Source organism: Hibiscus syriacus, unplaced genomic scaffold (assembly GCF_006381635.1).
Source record: "Hibiscus syriacus cultivar Baekdansim isolate YM2019G1 unplaced genomic scaffold, ASM638163v2 tig00117012_pilon, whole genome shotgun sequence".
NCBI lineage: Eukaryota > Viridiplantae > Streptophyta > Magnoliopsida > Malvales > Malvaceae > Hibiscus > Hibiscus syriacus.
Window position 1 is genome coordinate 3185384 of NW_024063524.1, and position 20042 is coordinate 3205425.

The 20042-nt window shown below is 34.5% G+C and overlaps 2 protein-coding genes across 2 annotated transcripts; one reads left to right on the forward strand and one right to left on the reverse strand.

Moving 5' to 3' along the window:
* Positions 1-1835: 1835 nt before the first annotated feature.
* Positions 1836-4325, reverse strand: LOC120195405 (microtubule-associated protein RP/EB family member 1C-like). The gene is made up of 6 exons (XM_039197442.1): positions 4162-4325; positions 3910-4065; positions 3711-3817; positions 2643-2868; positions 2445-2558; positions 1836-2340 (listed from the first exon to the last, which is right to left on the reverse strand). Exons 1-6 carry the CDS (start codon positions 4267-4269, stop codon positions 2062-2064), a joined length of 990 nt encoding a protein of 329 aa, XP_039053373.1. The 5' UTR covers positions 4270-4325; the 3' UTR covers positions 1836-2061.
* Positions 4326-16239: 11914 nt separating this feature from the next.
* Positions 16240-17404, forward strand: LOC120195403 (E3 ubiquitin-protein ligase APD2-like). Its single transcript, XM_039197441.1, has 5 exons — positions 16240-16344; positions 16518-16647; positions 16721-16790; positions 16874-17168; positions 17257-17404. The coding sequence occupies exons 2-5, from the start codon at positions 16570-16572 to the stop codon at positions 17333-17335; spliced, it is 522 nt and encodes a 173-aa protein (XP_039053372.1). The 5' UTR covers positions 16240-16344; positions 16518-16569; the 3' UTR covers positions 17336-17404.
* Positions 17405-20042: the final 2638 nt, after the last annotated feature.

The following is a 20042-nucleotide window of genomic DNA, read 5'->3' on the forward strand; positions in this document are numbered from 1 at the left end:
GAAAGTAAGAACTATAATAACAGCTTTTACTACTCTATCTATGAAAATGATGTCAAGTTGTTTAACATTATAGTTTACCAATGGCGTTGCCCAAGTGAATGCTGGTTTATAAGTGATTTCAGAAGCTGTCATGGCATTTCTATCAGGATTTTCTATTACAATTAAACTTGGTAATGAATACTTCCACAGAAACTGACCAAATAGATGTTAAGCTGGTTTGGAGTTGACTACGTCGATTAAGTCATAAAAACTAACCATATAGTTCGTATTTCTTGCAAGTATTCAGTAATGAATATGTGTCCTTGATTTGTTTGCAAAGGCAATGCCAATGCCAGGCACGTTAGATTGGGAATTAAACAATCCCTGTAGCATTATCTGGGCGCTTTTGCCGCCAATGGCAAAAGCGCCCAGATAATGCTACAGGGATTATTTATTTCCCAATCTAACGTGCTCATTCGATTATTTCCTTAAATGGGGTGTTTTCTATAGTAGATTTGGGATATCTCGGCGTCTTCAGGGTTGAACCAGATTTTTTTTTATCTTGCTTGGGATATCTCGGCGTCTTCAGGGTTGAATCAGATTTTTTTTCGGTCTTGCTTGGGATCTCTCGGCGTCTTTAAGGTGTTTGGATTGTTTATTGGATCACTAGGCGTCTTCCATGAAAAAAATTGGTATTTTTACACAAATATCACCTTAACATAAATTAATTACTTGTTAGGCACTGTTTAAGAATATTTTACGGATCTAGCAAATTTTTAAATACTTTCTATAAAATCAATCATATTTTGTTAGTATTTTATTTAATTATTGTATTATTTTGTTTTATTTTTTTGCAGTTATAAAATAGAAAGTGATCCTTGAATAATTATATATGTATTTCTCGGCTTTTAAACTTTTCTCTCGGCTATAAATACGCTCTCAACACGTGGATATATGTACTGAAGCGACGACATTATTCTAGTTTAGAGGATTGTTGTGAATGTTTACGAGTGGAGAACGTATTTATAGCCGAGAGAAAAGTTTAAAAACCGATAAATACATATATAATTATTGAAGGATCACTTTTCATTTTATAACTGTAAAAAATAAAATAATTAAATAAAATAATTAAATAATACAATAATTAAATAATTAAATAAAATACTAACAAAATATGATTAATTTTATATAAAGTATTTAAAATTTTGTTAAATCCGTAAAATATTCTTAAACAGTGTCTAACAAATAATTAATTAATGTTAAGGTGATATTTGTGTATAAATACCAAATTTTTTAATGGAAGACGCCTAGAGATCCAATAAACAATCCAAACACCTTAAAGACGCCGGGAGATCCCAAGCAAGACCGAAAAAAAATCTGATTCAACCCTGAAGACGCCGAGATATCATAAATCTACTATAGAAAACACCCCATTTAAGGAAATAATCGGATGAGCACGTTAGATTGGGAATTAAACAATCCCTGTAGCATTATCTGGGCGCTTTTGCCGCCAATGCCAATGTGGGAGGCTGCGCCAGCAACATTGGAGAGGTGGTAGCAAAGCCTACAATAGAGGCAATGGTAGCTTAGACGGAGGCCATGAGTGTATTTGGATAAGTCTATCTTGTCAAAACCAATCATTCTACACATATGCTGCAAATCCAGTGCACCCCTCAGAATAGTTAGGCACATTATGTACTCGCAGGGGAAACCATTAAGAATGCAAAACTAAAGAAATTGTAGACTTTAAAATCATGAAAACTATAATTAGACAGTAAAAAGAAACTAATCGTTCATACTCCCATAACAAAAATAAGCAAAAAGAGAAGCTGAACCAAGGTGCATATATCATTCCAAATTTTCTTTTTTTGCTGCAGAACCCTTAGCTACTGAAGCAGAATGGATATGAATATAATAGCACGGTATTCTTTCACCTTCCAAATACACAACATGATCCAAACAGACTATGCTGACAAGCCGGATGACATCCTGTCCTTAACAGTCCTGGACAACCCTAGTTCGACTACAAAAACAACATATAAAACTGTAACTATATTTGACAAAACTGTATTGTCAAGCAGATCAGTAAGTCATAAGAGGTGACCCACTGCAGTGAACATCAGAAGCATCGGAAAGCCTTTGCCTTGGAGACAATGTTATGATTCCAGCTGCATCTACATCAGAGTTCAAAATGTTTTTCCTCTTTTGAATTTCACAAGTGGATTTCTCTTCCGATGCCTCAGCAATTGGACTCAAAGTCCCCGCTTCCTTGGAGTGAAGTGCCACCATGGCTTGAGCTTCGGACACAACTGATGCATCACCATCTGTAGCATATAAAATCTTTTGGATAGCTGCAACAATCTGTAATAACATATAGAGTGAAACATTTAAACAATCAACTTCAACAACTATCTTACCACAAATAACATTTTCCTAATATAAATCAGAATGTTGAAAGAGAGTACCGGAGAGTCTTCGATTTCAGGAGTCTGGCAGAGAATCTCAATATCTCTCAACTTTGCAAAGTAGAAATCCCTCTCTTTCTCAAGACTATCGACAGATAGCTTCAAAGCGGTGATCTACATTGTGCAGGAGAAGACATCAGATTCTTCTTAATTCTTAAAAAAATAAAATTATCAATTTGCTCAACGAATATTAAGTACTTGTTCATCATAAGCAGCCATTGATGTAGATGGTTTGGATGATGCCTTTTCTGATTGATTAGAAAGGTGTGCAGATGATGGAACGTCATTGCTGTTCCTTCGAGCATGAGAAGATGAAGGTCTAGGAGCAGCACTTAAACCCTTGGTTGAGGATTGTTGAGGAGCTGATTTCTTGCCTGTTTCTCTTCCTCCTTTAGAAGCCTCTCTCCTTTCTAGTGGATTGTAACTGCATATGACAACGGCAAAAACCACTCATGGTTCTTTTCATTTCTTTTAATTCAAAAAGTAGAACACCACCAGAAAGTGAACCATTCATAATTCAATTATGAATTATTAGTATAGATACTAAAGCTCAGGCCTAATTGTCAGTTTCAAATGCGGCAAACCATTCACTAAGTAAAACAACCAGTTTCATGAAAATCAATTATGAATTATGAATATACTAAAGCTCAGGCCAAATTAATTGTCGGCATCAAATTCGAGAAACCATTCACCAATAAATCAACCAGTTCCATGAATTTCAATTATGTATAATGAACATACCAAAATTAAGGCTAGATTGACAGTATCACATGCTGGCAAAACCTTTAATACAAGCAGGTTGAAACTCTCAAATGTGGAAAACTATACAATCTGTCATAATAGTGATGTAAGACAGATGAATAAAAAACAATGCCAAATTCCTTTTTTATTAGTATGAGATAAATACAAGGAAGTAAAATTATTCAAATATTCTCAACCATTTGAGTGCTCAAACACCCCTACATGCTCAAACTTGGTCCTCAAGGAATAACAACAATTCTTTAACCACTAAGGTCGCTAGGTTCATGCAAACAATGCCAAATTCTAACATAGAATTTGGTTTTAAATTCATATAAAACAATTAATGTTAGCCAAAATTCCTAAAATTTTAATACTTTAGTTAACCTGAATTAAATAGGAAAAAGAAACCATATTTTTGCTTATAGAGAAAAATCATCAGACTGGAATCAAACTAATTAACTTTTCAAATAATAAAAAAAGAACCACACTAATTACAAAGAAAATTAAGGTTTAAAAGAAGTTTACTTATTTAGCCCGCCTCCATTAACCGAATCACAGTATCTTTTCATCCATTGCATGAACTCCAGATTATCAAGCGGCCTTCCTTTCACCAACTTGCTCACCTCAATATGCTAAAACAATGAAAAAAAGAATTTATTAAAAAAAATCAAAACCAGGAAATCAAAAGAAGAAATCCTTGAAGAATTAAGATAAAGTTAAAAACCTTGGTGATTTTGAGTTTGTTAAAGACATCTTGGAGAACTTTATAGTTTTGTATCATCTCGTATTCGTTCTTGGCATCAAAATTGACTTTGTGCATCGGTACCATCCCTGGATGAACCGCATCCATCATCTGGCAATGAACGGCGCCAGAACATGCCTGAAAACACAAATCATTTCAATAAAATCAAAAAGTTTATTGATTTATACAATTAAAAATGGAAAGATTAACGACATAAAGGGAGGAGAAAGAAACCTCTTCGACTTTGGAGAGATTGAGATGGAGAGTGGTGTTGATCCAAGAAAGAATCTCAGATCTGCCGACGAAGTAAGCCCCATCCATCATACCGATGTTTGTCGCCATTGCTTTCTTTCTACTTCAGCTTTGCTGCTTCGGATTTCTTTTCCTTCTTTCTTTCCTTTTTTATTAATTTTCTTTGTGGCGCTGCTATTGTAATGGAAAGAGACGTTTGAAAGAGATTTTAAAATTAGAGAATGAGCGGGATATTCTACAATTCAAAAATAAGAGTTAAAAAGGAAACACAGCCCAATTTAAATATAGGTAAACTACATTAGATACCACTCAACTTTATCTGTTAATTGGTTTATACTACTAAACTTATAATTTTATTAATTATAACACTAAACTTTAATTTTCACCTCAATTATACCACTTAACGTGGCTGATGATTACGGTGACATAGTCGACGATTGCTGATGTGGAAGTCGCACAAAAACGATGTCATTTTGATTTGATTATTTTGGAGCCTAGAAAAGCTCAAAACGATATCGTTTTATTAGATAAAACTAACAAATATTAATTTGGTATTACTTTTGAAAAGTAACTTTTAAAAGTACCGGAGAAACAAACTTTTAACAGTGTTGTTCAAAAGTACAGTTTAAAATTTAATTATTTGAGATTACTGTTAAAACATGAGTTTAAAAAGATAAAATGTCCATTTTAGACATTATGTTGTAAACTATAATATAACATTTAAATTATGTTTACACTTATATAGGATTATATCAATTTAAACTATAATAAAATTAAAAAAATATTATTATATATGAATTATATCAATTTAAATTATAATAAAACTATAAAAAATATAAATAAAAAATATAATTATAATAAAAATATATTTTATATAACTCGCTATTAATATTTTAATATATAAATTATGAATTTTATTTATTTTAAATAATTAAAATAAATTATTAAAAATAATAAATTATACTTTAAGGATTTTTGTATTAAAATATTAAAATAAATTATAATATATAATTCAGTGGAACCATGTGTCACGGGGTTAGACTGCTGCAAGCAAGAAATCGACTAAATCTGCACGAGCTTGCTAGCAGCAGTCTATTCCTGTGACAAGTGGTATCAGAGCTTATTTTTGTTGATTTTTATTGGTTCGAGATGACACCACAACATGGCGAGACAACAGGTTCCGATGGGAATGAAACCTGCAATGCTGGAAAGAATAGAGCACTATCGAAAGATGTTCTCATGTCCATCTAGGAGAAGGTTGCCAGGCTCGAGGGTTCCATGATGGAAGCCAAGGAAGTGCTGGACATGTTGGAGTCTGTAGACCTTGAAAGGCTGATATCATTGGATCTCGGCAAGTTGGAGTCCTTGAAAAGTATCAAGAATGAGGTTTAAGAGACATTAAATAAGTTGGATGTGAAGACGACTGATTGAGGTGATCCCTTGAAAGCCATGGTGGTGGCTTTAAGGAAGGAAGTCGAGGAAGCAATGGTTCCGACTCTGAGGTGGCAGGGCTAAAAAGGGAGGTCGAGTTGCTGGTGTGCAAAGCTGTATTCGGGAATAACGTAGCCATTGTTGCTCCCAAAGCTTTGGGTGACATCCCTAAGCCAGAGAAGTTCAAAGAGACAAGGTCCGCCCAGAATGTCGAGAATTTTCTTTGGGGGTTGGACCAATACTTTGCAGCCATAGGCATCATGAAGGATGCCAAGAAAGTAAGCATCACTAGTGTTTACTTATCGGAGGTTGCCCTCATGTGGTGGTGACGTAGATGCAACGATGTGAAGTGTAGGAACGCTGCCATCGAGATCTGGGACAAGTTCCAAGCTGAATTCAAGGAACAATTCTACCCGGAGTATGCTGAAGAGGAGGCGCGATCCAAGTTAAGGCATCTAAGCAGGAAGGGTCTTTGAGGGAGCATGTTCGAAAGTTTGTCGAACTAAGTCTCCAAGTCCCGAGTTTGAGTAAGAAAGACGAGTTCTTCATCTTCATGGATAGGTTGAAACCATGGCGACGAGGTGTTAAGGAGCTCTCGATTGCCTTGACAACGGTCGATTCAATCATTGAGATTGGCATCAAGAAAGTGAACTCTAAATTGATGCCAAAGTTTCGAGGTAATAGTGGTGATAGGGACAAGGCATTCAAATCTGACAAAGATTCGAGTGGCACTGGCAAGCCATCGAATGGTAAGCACTTTGATAAGAAAGACAAGCAGATTATCCAATGTTACAACTACAAGAGCCAAGGGCATTTGGCGAGGGACTGTCCGCAGAAGAATAAACTCTCAGCCATCAAGGAGAAAGATGGGGAAGAGAGTAGGACTCTTAAGCTTGGCTTCATCCTTAGCACCATGGAGGTTAATAAGGGTCGAAAGAAGAAGAGGTTGATGTTCGTTGACATCAACGTTGCTGGTCAGAAATTGAGTGCACTAGTGGACACTTGTGTCTCAGAGTTATTCATGTCCGAATAATTTGACAAAAGACTTGGCCTTCATGTGGAGAAGAAAGGTGGTTCCATCAAAACTGTGAACGCCGAATAAGTTTTAATTGCGGGAGTCACGAAGGGAATTGAGGTAATCGTTGGAGGTTGGTCCTATAGGGAAGCCATCAAGATGATTCCTCTTGATGACTTCGACTTTGTGCTTGGGTTAAGTTTCTTGGACTGAATCAATGTGTTCCCTATTCCTTTTGTCGATTATTTGTGCATCCTGGATCCAAAGCAACAATGCATTATTCCAGTAAATTGAGGGTCCAGAGTAGGGGCCAAAGTTTTGTCCGCAATTCAATTCTCGAAGGTGGTGCGCAAGGAGGAGCCGACCTTCTTGGCTGTCTTGGTGTGTGAGAACCCAGCCACAACCAAAGAATTCCCAATGTGGTGAGTCACGCTTTAGGATAATTTAAAGATGTGATGTCTACCGAGTTGCCTCCAAAGAGCGATCTAGATCACAAGATTGAGTTTATGCCGAATGTGGAGCCACCCTCTCAAACCCCTTATCGAATGGCTTCACTTGAGTTAGAGGAGATGCACAAACAGTTGAAGGATCTCCTTGATGCCGGATACATCTGACCATCCAAGTCCCCTATGTGCACCAGTAGTTGACCATGTAATTCTACTAGTTTGATGTTTGGCTCATAAGGATTTCAACTAATGCAAAACTTTTACTCTGCAATGGTGTCTTTTTCTGTAAGAAGCAATTATTTATATATAAAGTGTGTATCTTTAATTGGTATTCTCAATAAGTACACTTAATTGGAAATTCTAGAAATGGCAGAGTAAACTATAAATGATTGCCTTTTGATCGTTATTCTACATTGTTGTTTAAAGTGTCTTTTTAATTGTTCTTGTGCAGTGACTGAACTTATTGGAAATTCTATAAATTGAACTTTATGTACTTGCTTATCTTATGATCATTTTTTTCAATATAGAATAAGTATGATTCCTTTTTCCTGTGTATTCAGGGTGAGGGGACATTACTCGTAACATGTTCATATGATGGCCAAGTAAGGATTTGGACTACAAATGGTTAGTCAGGTTACTTTATTTGTTCTATTTTATATCATGAAATTAAAGGCCACAAATCTATTTGTTAAACGAGACTTTGAGACTATTCAGATATACTAACTCAGTTTTTCCATGTGCTTTTTGGTGCTCGATAATTCTCTTTTATTAAATTAATAGCTAATTACCCTGCTAAAATAAATGTTTATTTGTATTTTTAACTGAACTTGTTATACTTTTAGCTATTTATAATTACATTGCTATTTTGGACTGATTGTGAGAATTCTACACTTCATCATCCTTGACACATTTTCTCTCTCTGTCACCCAATTCTTTCTTAGTTTAGGTGAAGTAAGTGATGCATTGAGTAAATACAAAGGACCTATATTTTCTATAAAGTGGAACAAAAAGGAAATTATCTTCTTATGGGAAGCTGTGATAAAACGACAATTATGTGTGATGTCAAGGCAGAGGAATGGAAACATCAGTTTAAATTTCACATAGGTGGACCATTGGAATAAACTTTAATCTTTGGTTTTTGGTTGCATAGCCCATATTCATTTCCTTGAGTTTAATCTTTTTTACCTCTTAGGTCTAACCTTGATATTGATTGGCGGAATAATGTTTCATTCGCAACAAGTTTTAATTACAATATGATATATGTTTCAAGATTGGAGAAACACAACCTATTAAAACCTTTGTGGGGCATCAGGTTTGTTTCTGATGATGGGTTTGATCAGAATGGTTTGAAACAGTATGGGAAAAGTGGTTCTCAAATTGGGTTGAGAATAAGGCATAGCTCTTTAAAACCACCTGGAATGAGAGAGGATAATCACAGTGTGTCTGGGCCATTTTCAAAGGAAACTAAAGGCTTGGAAGAGATTAACACAATTTCTCATAAGCATATTTCTTCTCAGTTTTCTCATTCTAACTCAAATCGTAGGCACAACACATGAAGTTGTGTCTCAGAAGGAATGAGAGATAACAGATTCTTCAGGAGGGTATATTATAGATCTAGATGAAAAAGCGTCATGAGTGATGAAGATCAGTCTTCCTCTTGAGCTTCCCCACGTAGGTCGGAGGAGAAGAACAAGGTGAATGCTCTTTGGAATGCTAGCAATTTATTGGGCACAGGGGAAAAAACCTTGGTTAAAAATATTACTGCTAAAGAGAAATTGAAGGGTATAGGGGAAGAGAATTAAGGCCCACGGGTGAATAGGTATCTTTTTATTTAATTTATAATGTAAAAGTTAGCTATAATATCGTGGAATATAAAAGGTCTTGGAAGGAATGAGAAGTTAAGAGTGATGAGGAATTTGATATTGGAAAAGAAGCCATCTTTATTATTTATTCAAGAATCGATAGTGGATTCGATGAAACAAATTCTTGTTAGAAGGCTTGGAGGAAATCTATTACAGGGTTGCTTCTGGTCTCCAGCAGAAGGGGCAGCGAGAGGTTTAGTTATATTGTGGGATGATGAGGTGTTTAATCTGCACTATAAATATTTATACAGTAGGTTTATGGATATTATTGGCAATCTAAAGGCATATTTAGGTCTGATTTGTCTTATTAATGTGTATGGACCGATAGTAGACACAGAAAATGATGTGTTTTTTTTAGTGATCTTCTCTCTTTTGTTGTTCAGCTAGATTGTCCAATTTGTTTGGGGGTGAATTTATCGCCTATTTATCAAAGGAAGAGAAATTGGGTGGTCATCAGAATGGGTTTTTCAGTGAGAGTATTCAGTGAATTCAATCATCAAGCTAATCTAAACGATCTTCTTTTGGTTGGAGGTAGTTTTACTTGGAGCAATAATATGGAGTCTTTGACCTTTGCCAGGTTGGATAGGTTTCTGGTCGATCCTTGGTTTCTATCAGCAGGGTGAATTGGGGAACTAAGACTTTTAGACTCTTCAACTATCTGATAGATGAAGACAATTTTAAAGAAATGATGGAACATGAACTGAAGAAACTTCAAAAGGGAGATAGGAAAAAAAGAATTTTCAGTGTTTTAAAGGGGTCTAAAGCAGCTATAAAAAATGGGCAAAAAATAGACACCTTGAGCTAACTGGCTTAATTTTTAACCTGAAACGCTCCATCCATGATATGGAAACTATATAGCAGGGGTCCTCCATATTTACAATCAAAGATGTTGCTAAAGCTAGAAAGGAGCTTTAGAAGTTATATAGGAAGGATGAGCATATTTGGTTTCAAACGTCTATAGTTAAGTGGTTTTTGGATGGTGATAGAAATTCTAGATTTTTTCATCATTGTGCGACGAATAGAGGGAGATTGAATTTTATCAAATATTTGAAGGTTGATGATAAGTTGATTTCGGACCCTGGGAAAATAAAAGTTTGTGTGGTGTTTTTTTAAAAAAGGCATACAATCTGGATAATACGATTGAGGTGGAGGATATGGACGTGAATTTCTCTATATTGTTTAAGGCACAAGGAACTTTTTTGAAGAATCAGTTTACAAAGGAAAAGATTTAGGAGGCTATTGCCTCTACCGACAACAATAAATCCCTTGGTCCAGATGGCTTGAATATGTGTTTCTTTAAGAAGTTCTAGCCATAATTAAAAGATGGTATTGTAAGTTTTTTAAAGACTTTTTTAGACGGAAACAATGGGAAAATGGAGTTAACCATTCTTTTATAACCCTCATCCTCAAGAAGGTAAATTCGGTTAGTGTGGAAGACTACATGCCTATTAATTTGGTCAGAGGACTCTACAAGATTTTGTCCAAGGTGTTGTCGAGAAGGTTAAGGGTGTGCATCGATTCGATAATTGGACCTTCTTAGTTTGCTTTTATTTTTAGAAGGCAAATACTGGATTATTCGCTGATTGCAAACGAAGGAATTTACTATTGGAGGAAGAAAGGTCGAAAATGTATTGTTTTTAAGGTTGACTTCAAAAGAGCTTATGATTCGGTAAATTGAATTTTTTTGTTGAAAATAATGGAATATATAGGTTTTAGACAAAGGTGGTGTTATTGGATAAAATCATGTATATCTTCAGCATTTATCTCTATTTTAGTGAATGGGTCTCATTCGGAGGAGTTTTCGATTGCTAGAGGTCTTTTTCAAGTTTGTTCATTGTCTTTGATGCTATTCAATTTGGTGGGAGAGGTGTTGAGTTTAATGCTGGCTAAGGCGGTTAATGTTGGGTTTTTAGGGTTTTCAAGAATGGCGACTCAGTTAATTCCTTTATGATGCCACATTTACAGTTTGTTGACGACCTTATCATTTTTTGTAATGCAGAGGATGGGGAATTAAAGAATGTGTTTAGGGTTCTCTCGTTGTTTGAGCTGATGTTTGGGATGCAATTAAACATGTCCAAAAGTAGAATTTTGTATTAATGTGGATGCTACTGTTTTGAATGAGTGGGTTGATTCGATTGGTTGTTTAGTGCTTTCTCTTCTGTCAGATTATTTAGGGCTACCCGTTGGAGCAAGCGAGAGTTCGATGGCTCTCTGAGAACCGGTTATTCGGAGGTTCTATGAGAAGTTATCGGGTTGGAAAGCAGTTTCCCTTTCTCTTGCGAGGAGGGTGTTATTGATTAAATCAGTTTTATGCTTACTACCAATTTATTTTTTTTGTTTATTTTCAGGTTGTCATCTTATGTCTTATCAAAAATGAATTTGATTATGCAAATTTTTTATAGGGAGATTCGAATTATAAGATAAAGATACATTGGTCAATTGGTCGTCTGTTTCTAAGACTAAGGATATAGGCAATTTAGGGATTACTGATCTTAATTTGTTAAATAAAGCGTTCTTGGGCAAATGGTAGTGGATATTTGCAAGCGAATCTAATTCGTGGTGGAAAAGGGGGATTTGCAACAAGAACAATGTAGATTCGAAGGCTATTTCAGTCAAGAGATCAGATTTTTCTAAAGCTTCTTGGATTTGGAAAGGGATGGTTAAAAGTTGTTTGGCTAAGGGTGATTTTGGGGATTATCTTAGAAATTATTTTCGTTAAAAAGTGAGTAAATGGGTTGGCATGATGTTTGGGTAAGGAGTATGCCTTTAAAAGACTGCTTTCTAAGGATGTATGTTCTTTCTGTTAAAAAAATGGGGAAGAATTTCTAATTTCAGAAAATAAAGTCAGTCAGGATGGTTTTGGGACATCCAGATGAGAAGAAATCTTGCAGACTGGGAGTTGGAGTTTTGGCTCGAATTAAATTATATTCTTTGCAATTTTTATGTTGATGTTTCCATGGAAGACACTTATGTTAGGACAGGAAATAGAGAAGGCACTTATTCCATTATATCTTGTTTAAAATTATTAAATGAAAAAGAAAAATGTGGATTTAACTTGGTCAAACCTTATTTGGCTTGGGGTGACTCATCCTCGGGTGGAAGTTTTTGTCTGTCAGGTTTTTTCGTATGAAGGTAGGAGTTAAAGTTAGCTGCTGAAACGTAGAGGCTCTGGGATCATGGATAATCTATGCCCTCTGTGTAGTTTCGATCTGAAAACGGTTTCTCATTTGTTTGTGTCTTGCTCGATAGTTTGGAAATTATAGTCCATTTTTTTGAAGATGTGGGATGTTCTTTTTGCTGTTCCAGAAAGTCCAGCTGCTCTAGTTTCAGTTTGGATGCTGCTGGTGCCTCGCTCGAAAATTCTGTTGTTTATTCTAGGGGCAATTTTATGGTCGGTCTAGAAGTACAGAAATAAGATTATTTTTTAAGGAATGAAGCTATACATCACACTACTGTTTTTCTTAACAAGGTACAGACTGGTTTCTTGATTCTCGGTGAAATTTCCTATTGTCCCAATTCTTTTTTACTGTCTTGTGGGTAATCCTACATTAGCTTATTCATGGATGTGTTATAATAAACCTTCGCTAGCTCGTTGTCTTGATGCCCTCCTCCTAAGGGTTTATTCAAGATAAATGTTGATGGGGCTGTGGATAAGTTTTGGATTAAAAGGGGAATATGTGGTTTACTAAGGTATGAAGATGGTACGGTGCTGGAGACCTTTTCTAAAAGTGTTGGTTCCAACCCTCCAATTTTGGCAGAACTGTTGGCTATCAAATCTGGTTTATTATACTTCATGAATTCGAATTGGAACTCAAGGGGAAGACTTATTTTGGAGAGTGATTGCGGCAAAGCCTTATATTGGATCAAGATTTCGGGTTCTTGTCCTACTTTACTTATTTTGCTAGTGAAGGAAATTGGGACTTTGGTAGTAGATAGGAATGTTATTGAAAGACGTGTCAATAGAGTTGTGAATTGTGAGATGGATGAATTAGCTAAGATAGGAATTTAATGAGCTTGTATTTTTTTGGTTTTTCTAGGAGGTTTATTTCTGCTGTAAGGTGGTGTTGTTGTAATGGTCATTTTGTATTGTTTTTTATTGGTTGATGGTAATAAAATTTTGAGGCACTCTTTTCCTCCTTCGAATGTCCACCGAGATACTTTAGTGTTTTGACGGTTATGAAGGGGTTTTAACGAGGCCTCGCTTTCTTATAAAAAACAATCTCATAAATTTCTTGGTTGGTTAGTTAGTTTTGGTCAAAAAAGTGGGCTAACTGTTGGATCCAAAAAAGATTCAAACTGACCATGAAATGCCTAACCCTGGTTCTTCTAGATTTTAACTAATGCTAATCTTGATGCAGCTAGTAGGTTGTATATAAAATTCATCTCTTCCCCAACTCACTTTTTTCTTTTCCTTCCATTTCTAGATTAAATTTTGTTACCTGCATCTGATAAAAAAAGAATTAATAACACTTAGGTGCGATCAAGGTTCAGCCTGATCTGGAAATTCCAAACCCCATCTTCCCTCTTGTATGAAATGATATGGAAATCCTTAATACATCTCATAGCTTTTTTGTGTGAAATGCATGTTTATACATCTTGGTTGTGTCTCTATAAATTCTAAAATCTTTTTCTCCTTCATAGGAGAGTTTCAAGAGCTAAATATTTCATTTTCTAACGTCTCTTTTGCTTTTCTGCAAAACAAATTGGTAGGGAATTTTTACAACAATGAACTAGCCTTATGTCTTCAATAATGCAACCAATGGACTTTAATTCGTAACTAAAAACAATGTTTTATTTTGGATTTTGATAAGTAAAGCTTTTGAATTAAATTTGATCTCTAGCCTTCTTTTTATATATCAAACATTTTGCTTTTCAGGGTGAAGTAAATTGTGTCAAATGGGATCGTACAGGTTCACTATTGGCTTCTTGTTCTGATGATATTACTGCAAAGGTTATACATATGCTATCTTTTCTTCATTACTTAGCAGGCATCCTTCATGACGATATAAATTTTTGTTTCGTTGTTCCTCGTCTGGTTGTTTTCTGTTTTGGAAAAATATATACATATAATTTAATTTTAAAATAGCATGCTACATTTTTGGATTATTTTACCTTTATTTCTGTTGGTGTTTTGTCTGGGTTTCTTTTGTAGCTGCAGCTTTATATATTGGTTTTTGTTCTTTTCTTATATGTTTCAACTAATAGAAACTCTTGATGCAGATATGGTTTATGAAGCAGGACAAGTATGTTCATGATCTGAGGGAGCATTCAAAGGTAGTTTTGGGCTTCCAAATTTTTTTATATAATTTGTCTGTGCATGTCTGGGTGCATTTATTTGTAATTTTAGGGGGAATTTTGAACAATTGTTCTGCAGGAGATATATGCCATCAGATGGAGTCCTACTGGGCCAGGGACGAACAATCCTAACCAGCAGCTAGTTCTTGCAAGGTAAAACTAAGTTATGCTTCTTATTAGGTCTTACATTTAAAGTCAGTTGATAGACCCGCTCGACTTAGTTGTCTCAAATAGCAAAATACTATCCTCTACATATAATCTTTTCAACTTTGAACTTGTCGATAAAGATCTGTAATTATACATTTGTCTTTTCCTCTCAACGTTTTATCACCATTATACTTGTGTACTCTCTCTCTCCCTCTTTTTGCAGTACATACTTGATGATGATAATTTTCAAAATTTTAATTGATATTTCAGGCAATACAAAAGTGGGTTGTGACAGAGGCATTGTTTCTAAAGCCTGTATTGGCGGTCATTTGATCCCAATTTAGGATGCCGTTCAAGATGAACACTAATTATAAATGAAATGCTTGTAATGTGTAGACTATGTCGCCTGAGCTTATATGAATCACGGTTTAACATTCTCTTCATCCTTTTGGTTTTTATGTAGTGCATCATTTAAATCCACTGTATAGCTGTGGGATGTGGAACTAGGGAAACTTCTCTACAGCTTGAATGGACACAGGTATCATCCCTCAAATCTGTTATTTATTCGTTTCTTCTAGTTAATCGGTGGCAGAAGTCAAATACTTATATAATTATATACATCATAAGGTCACTACTAGCCTTGTTGATGCTGAAATGAGCAATTAATCAAGCTGTTATTTATTCCTTTCTTCTATTTAAACTGCATTGCACTCTTTTTTAACTGAGTTTATTAATTTAACCCTCTAGGGACCCTGTATATTCGGTTGCATTTAGCCCAAACAGGGAGTATCTAGCCAGTGGATCTCTTGATAAGTCCATGCACATCTGGTCCTTGAAGGAAGGGAAGATTGTGAAAACATACACTGGCAATGGCGGAATATTTGAAGTCTGTTGGAACAAGGAAGGTGTCAAGATTGCCGCTTGTTTCGCAAACAATACGCTATGCATCTTAGACTTTAGAATGTAACAAACCTAGAAACTTCCCTCTCTATTTAATGGATTGTAGCTTACATGTGGGGAAGATGGCTGGCTGCAAGCTCTTAAAAGAACCAAGTTAAAATTAGGAATTTTCATTGTAGCGAAAAGGGGGGAAAACTGTAACTATAGCGTAGGTTTTGTAATTCCATGCTGAATTTTGGTAGTTGGTAATTTGTAATTGTGAGCTAAGTAACCACTGAAATGATCAATGATAATATTTTTTTTGTCATCTTGTAATTGAATTGGTGTCAATTGTGGATTCATTTATGATACTGATTCGTGTATGGTATGAGTTCAAATTATGACACTTTTGTACCAAAAGAAAACTCCATTGTCTTTCCAATGGAGTTAGTATAACCATGTCTTTAATCAAGTCGCAGTCATAACAAGGTTGAGCGTTGTATAGCCTTACTATTAAAATTTATCTCCCATCCATCATATTTTGTTATGTACAAGAAATCCGATCTTCTCTTTCAATAGTTCAAGAGGCAGGGGGAAAACTGCCTTTGTTGTCGATTATTACCGGCTAGTTTTCTCTCCTACGATATCAGAAAGAATTTTTCAAATTCATCAACTACAACTGAACTTAATTTATTTACCTTTCAAAGTACTTAATTTAATTACCTTTCAAAGTTCAATCTAACGTTCAATATATATGCTTAAAATTAACGTTGTTTATGAGGTATAACCTACTAGTCAAAGCTCAAAGACTTGGCAGTGCATTCACCTGTTATGCCTTGTCTGAGGTGTTTGTTGTGTGCACCATGTGGATTTGGACAACTACCAATCTTTTTTTCCATTAAATTTCACCGTCTAAATATCGATTATGAAAAGGGCTGTCCTATTTTCCTTCCTTGATTGCAGCACAATCTCCAGCTTTATAATTTCTCAAACCCTTTCGAAGAGATCAGGTCATGTTCAATGGAAAATGCAGCTTTTGTTTCTCAAAGAATCTGCACTTGAGCTCTGTTTCTTTCATGGTGTTTTTGAGGTAATACAGATGAAGTTTTCATATTTACACTGGCAACCCTGGTTGTACATTTTCTCTCTGTAAATGAACCAATGCTTTTTATACCATTTCGAGCACTTGATTTTGTATTTCGAGCTTCTTTTTTTCTCAATGATTCATCATTGTGCAAATCAGCAGCATGCATATTTCTGCAGATACTAGTAGGAAGAAGGACAAGAAGGTAACAGGAAAAGAAAGTCTATAAAGATGTGCTCCCTTCTAAATGCAATGAATCTACCAAAACTCCACCATGACGACTCTCGATTCATGATATTATCAAGCGAGGTGAGCCTCGGTTGCCGGTTCCGTATCGCTTCTTTAATCTTCAACTCGCAACTAAACGTATGATCTGATACAGGATGATCAAGTTGAATGGTGTTACGCCCTTAGTTTCTTTGCACGTTTAGCGACTTATGTTGCAATTCTAGGTGAGTACTTAGTAAGGATTGGAAAATCTCTATTTTGTTATGGACTAAAATGTAAACCGAAATTCATAAATGGTTTCTTGCAGCCGTGATGGTGGTTGTAATTGTGCTGCTTCTTAAGTACTTGACGGAGTTAGGTGACGAGAACGGTGATCGGGAGGATGCGAGGGCAACAACCGAGTCTGAGACTGAGCCTTTACGCCCTGAAAAGGTGATACCGATAACGTATGGAACGTGTGAAGATGACGTAGAAACAGGAAGTTGCAGTAGTGGTGAGGATTTATATGATGCAAGGATTTGTATAATTTGTTATGATGAACAAAGGAATTGTTTCTTTGTTCCTTGCGGACATTGTGCCACCTGCTATGATTGTGCTCAAAGGTAATTGTTGGAACAAAGTGATTTTTTTACCCTCTTTCTCAGTGTTAAATGATAGCTTCAGAAATCTAATTATGTGTTTGTTTTGCAGGATTTATGATGAGGAAAATAAGGTGTGCCCAGTGTGCAGAAGAATTATTGGCAAAGTCAGAAAACTTTTTGCTCCATAACTGTTTCCATTTCAAAGAATTCGGGAAGGAAAAAAGTATGTATTTTGATGGAAGGGAATGGAATTCAAAATTTTGTAAAGTAATGCTTCAAGGAGCTAAACTGTAGAAACCTCAGATTAATATCCTCCGGAGATCAAAATTTTCTCTTTAGTCAAATTCAATGTATTTTTTTTATTAGTCTGGGGCTGATAACATTTGCTCAAAAAAATTGATAATACATACACGTCCTACTAATTATTCAAACTCATCTTTAAAAAGAACAATACATTCTTTAACCATGGGATATTAAAAGTAACCTTTATAATACCATTTACTTAAAAAAATCAATGGATTTCTGCTAAAGATGGGAGCATAATGCGAATGAAATGGCACCACTAGCATCGTTTTGATGTACCATAATACAATGCGAATGAAACGGCAGCACATAATAAAGCTGTTGCAATCTCCATGCTTCCAAAACGAATAAACGATGTACCCTTTGGGGTGCCTAAATCTGAACAAGCGAGTTCTAAGCCCAATGCGTTACTGGAAAAAAGGGATAAGATAAGCAGCCTCGATTCGATGCGATGCGGGAAAGCACCATGGAACGTATCGTTTCTCGTGAACTCGTTCTCTCTCTATATATAAAATTCCTGCTTTTGGAATCATTGTGAACGACGACAAATTTAACCATTTTATACTTTCTAATAAAGTATATATTTTATTTAATATTCTATATTTGATTTAGTGATACACAAATTCAGATTAACTACTATATAGATCTATTATGGAATGATGTTACTTATGAATGGTAATTTAACTCGAATTAGACGGGGTTTGATTTGATCTGATCTGACGAGTTTAGATTTAAATAAAAATATATTCGGATTGGTCGGGTCAGATTTTTTTAAGGAATGAGATTGGGTCAGGTCGAGGGTAAAAATTTCGACCCGACCCGAGGATAATGACATAATTTTCTTAAATTTTTTTAACTAAGTTCTTATTTTATACTAGATCGGGTTAGATCAGATCAAATTTATACTCCAAAAATTCGATTCGAGTTGGATTAACAAAAAACTAGAGCCGTTTTCATCCCTAATTCTCACCAACTCAATTTTTTTTTCATTTATAATATTAAAATTTGAGCACAAACCAATTTGCCTTAGTGGTTAAAAAATCATTGTTGTTCCTAGAGATTACGAGTTCGAGCACCAACAACTGTAGCAGGATAATTGAGAGTACTTAGAACATATATTACTTTATAATCACTTTAGCGTAATAAAAAATATTATTATTTATTAAAATTCGAATATCAAACTCCTCTGAAAAAACTAATATCTCATTACTAGATTAATTTATTGTTACTTAATATATTATACTTTTAAAACCCTAATATGATGACATATGACCTCAATTAAATTCATTTATGAGCATTTTCATGAATTATTCAAAAATATATGTTCATAAATATTTAATAAAGCATGGACAAACGTTTATTCTGTATTTTTTAAATATAAGATGATTAACTCTTGGTATTAATGATTATATCATAAATAATTAAAATAAACCTAAATAATTTTTATATAAAAAGATTAATAAATGAACATAAATATATCGATGATCTATAAATAGTTCATTAAATATTTTATTTTTTATGACCCCAAATAAAGATGGACTTAGAAAAAGTGGGTGGGATAATAGTTTCCGTAAAATTTTAAAATTATCATATATTATTTATATATATTTTTATTAATAAACTGTTTTTAATTCCCTAAAATTTTAAATGTTTGTTAATCTTTTAAAATTTTAAAAATCGATTCTTAATAAAATATTTTACATTCGTTTATAGTCTTAAATAAATATTATTAAAACAAATAATTTATCATTTAAATTCCAAGTTGAAACCATCGCAACGTCCCAAAAATCAAAAACTTAATTTTAAGGGGTTCACTTCGACTAAAATTGGGATTTTAAAACAAAAACGTGGTTCGAGAGAGTCACCACCAATCTTTGTCTAGGGTGTGATTAGATCGCCCAAAAATGTTGTCATTTTAATGAAATTTAATTTTAAAAATCATCAAAACAACTTTTAGGCTTGTATTCCAGAAAAACAAGTACAATAGTCGATTACGTGTGGGGAAGGATTATCACCCCCATAACGCCTGGAAATCAATACCTAATCGATTAATTACTGTCTTCACAATGGAATTTATGAATTCAAATTTTAATTTAATTAATGATCCCCTCTTTAGTTAAATAAATACAATGTCATTTAACCTATTAAAATTAAAGAGAGAAAATTAACGATTCATGCATTTAACTGGAGAAAGTTAACCACCTAATATAAGGAAGAGTGACATCCCTCTCATTTTTAACTCAAGTGGCGAATCACTAATCTTCTTCTCGAAAATTTTAAGTTAAATTGTTGGCATTTAAACATTTCAAACCAAATGGAAACACCATCTAATATAAGGTAGAGTGACAGTTTCTCATGTTCAGAAAGAAAAAAGAAATATCAAAATCATTGTATTTATTTATCTAAGGTTATGCAACAAGCAAAAATCTTATTAAAGAAAATTACTAGGACTTTAAGATAGATAGAGAATTTTCAAATATTTATTAGTACTGAAACTAAATAACCAAATAGGGTTGAGAACATTTTAAGATGTTCTTATTTTGATTGGTTTCACTGAAGGGTATTTATTTACTTTAAATTATCATAATCGGA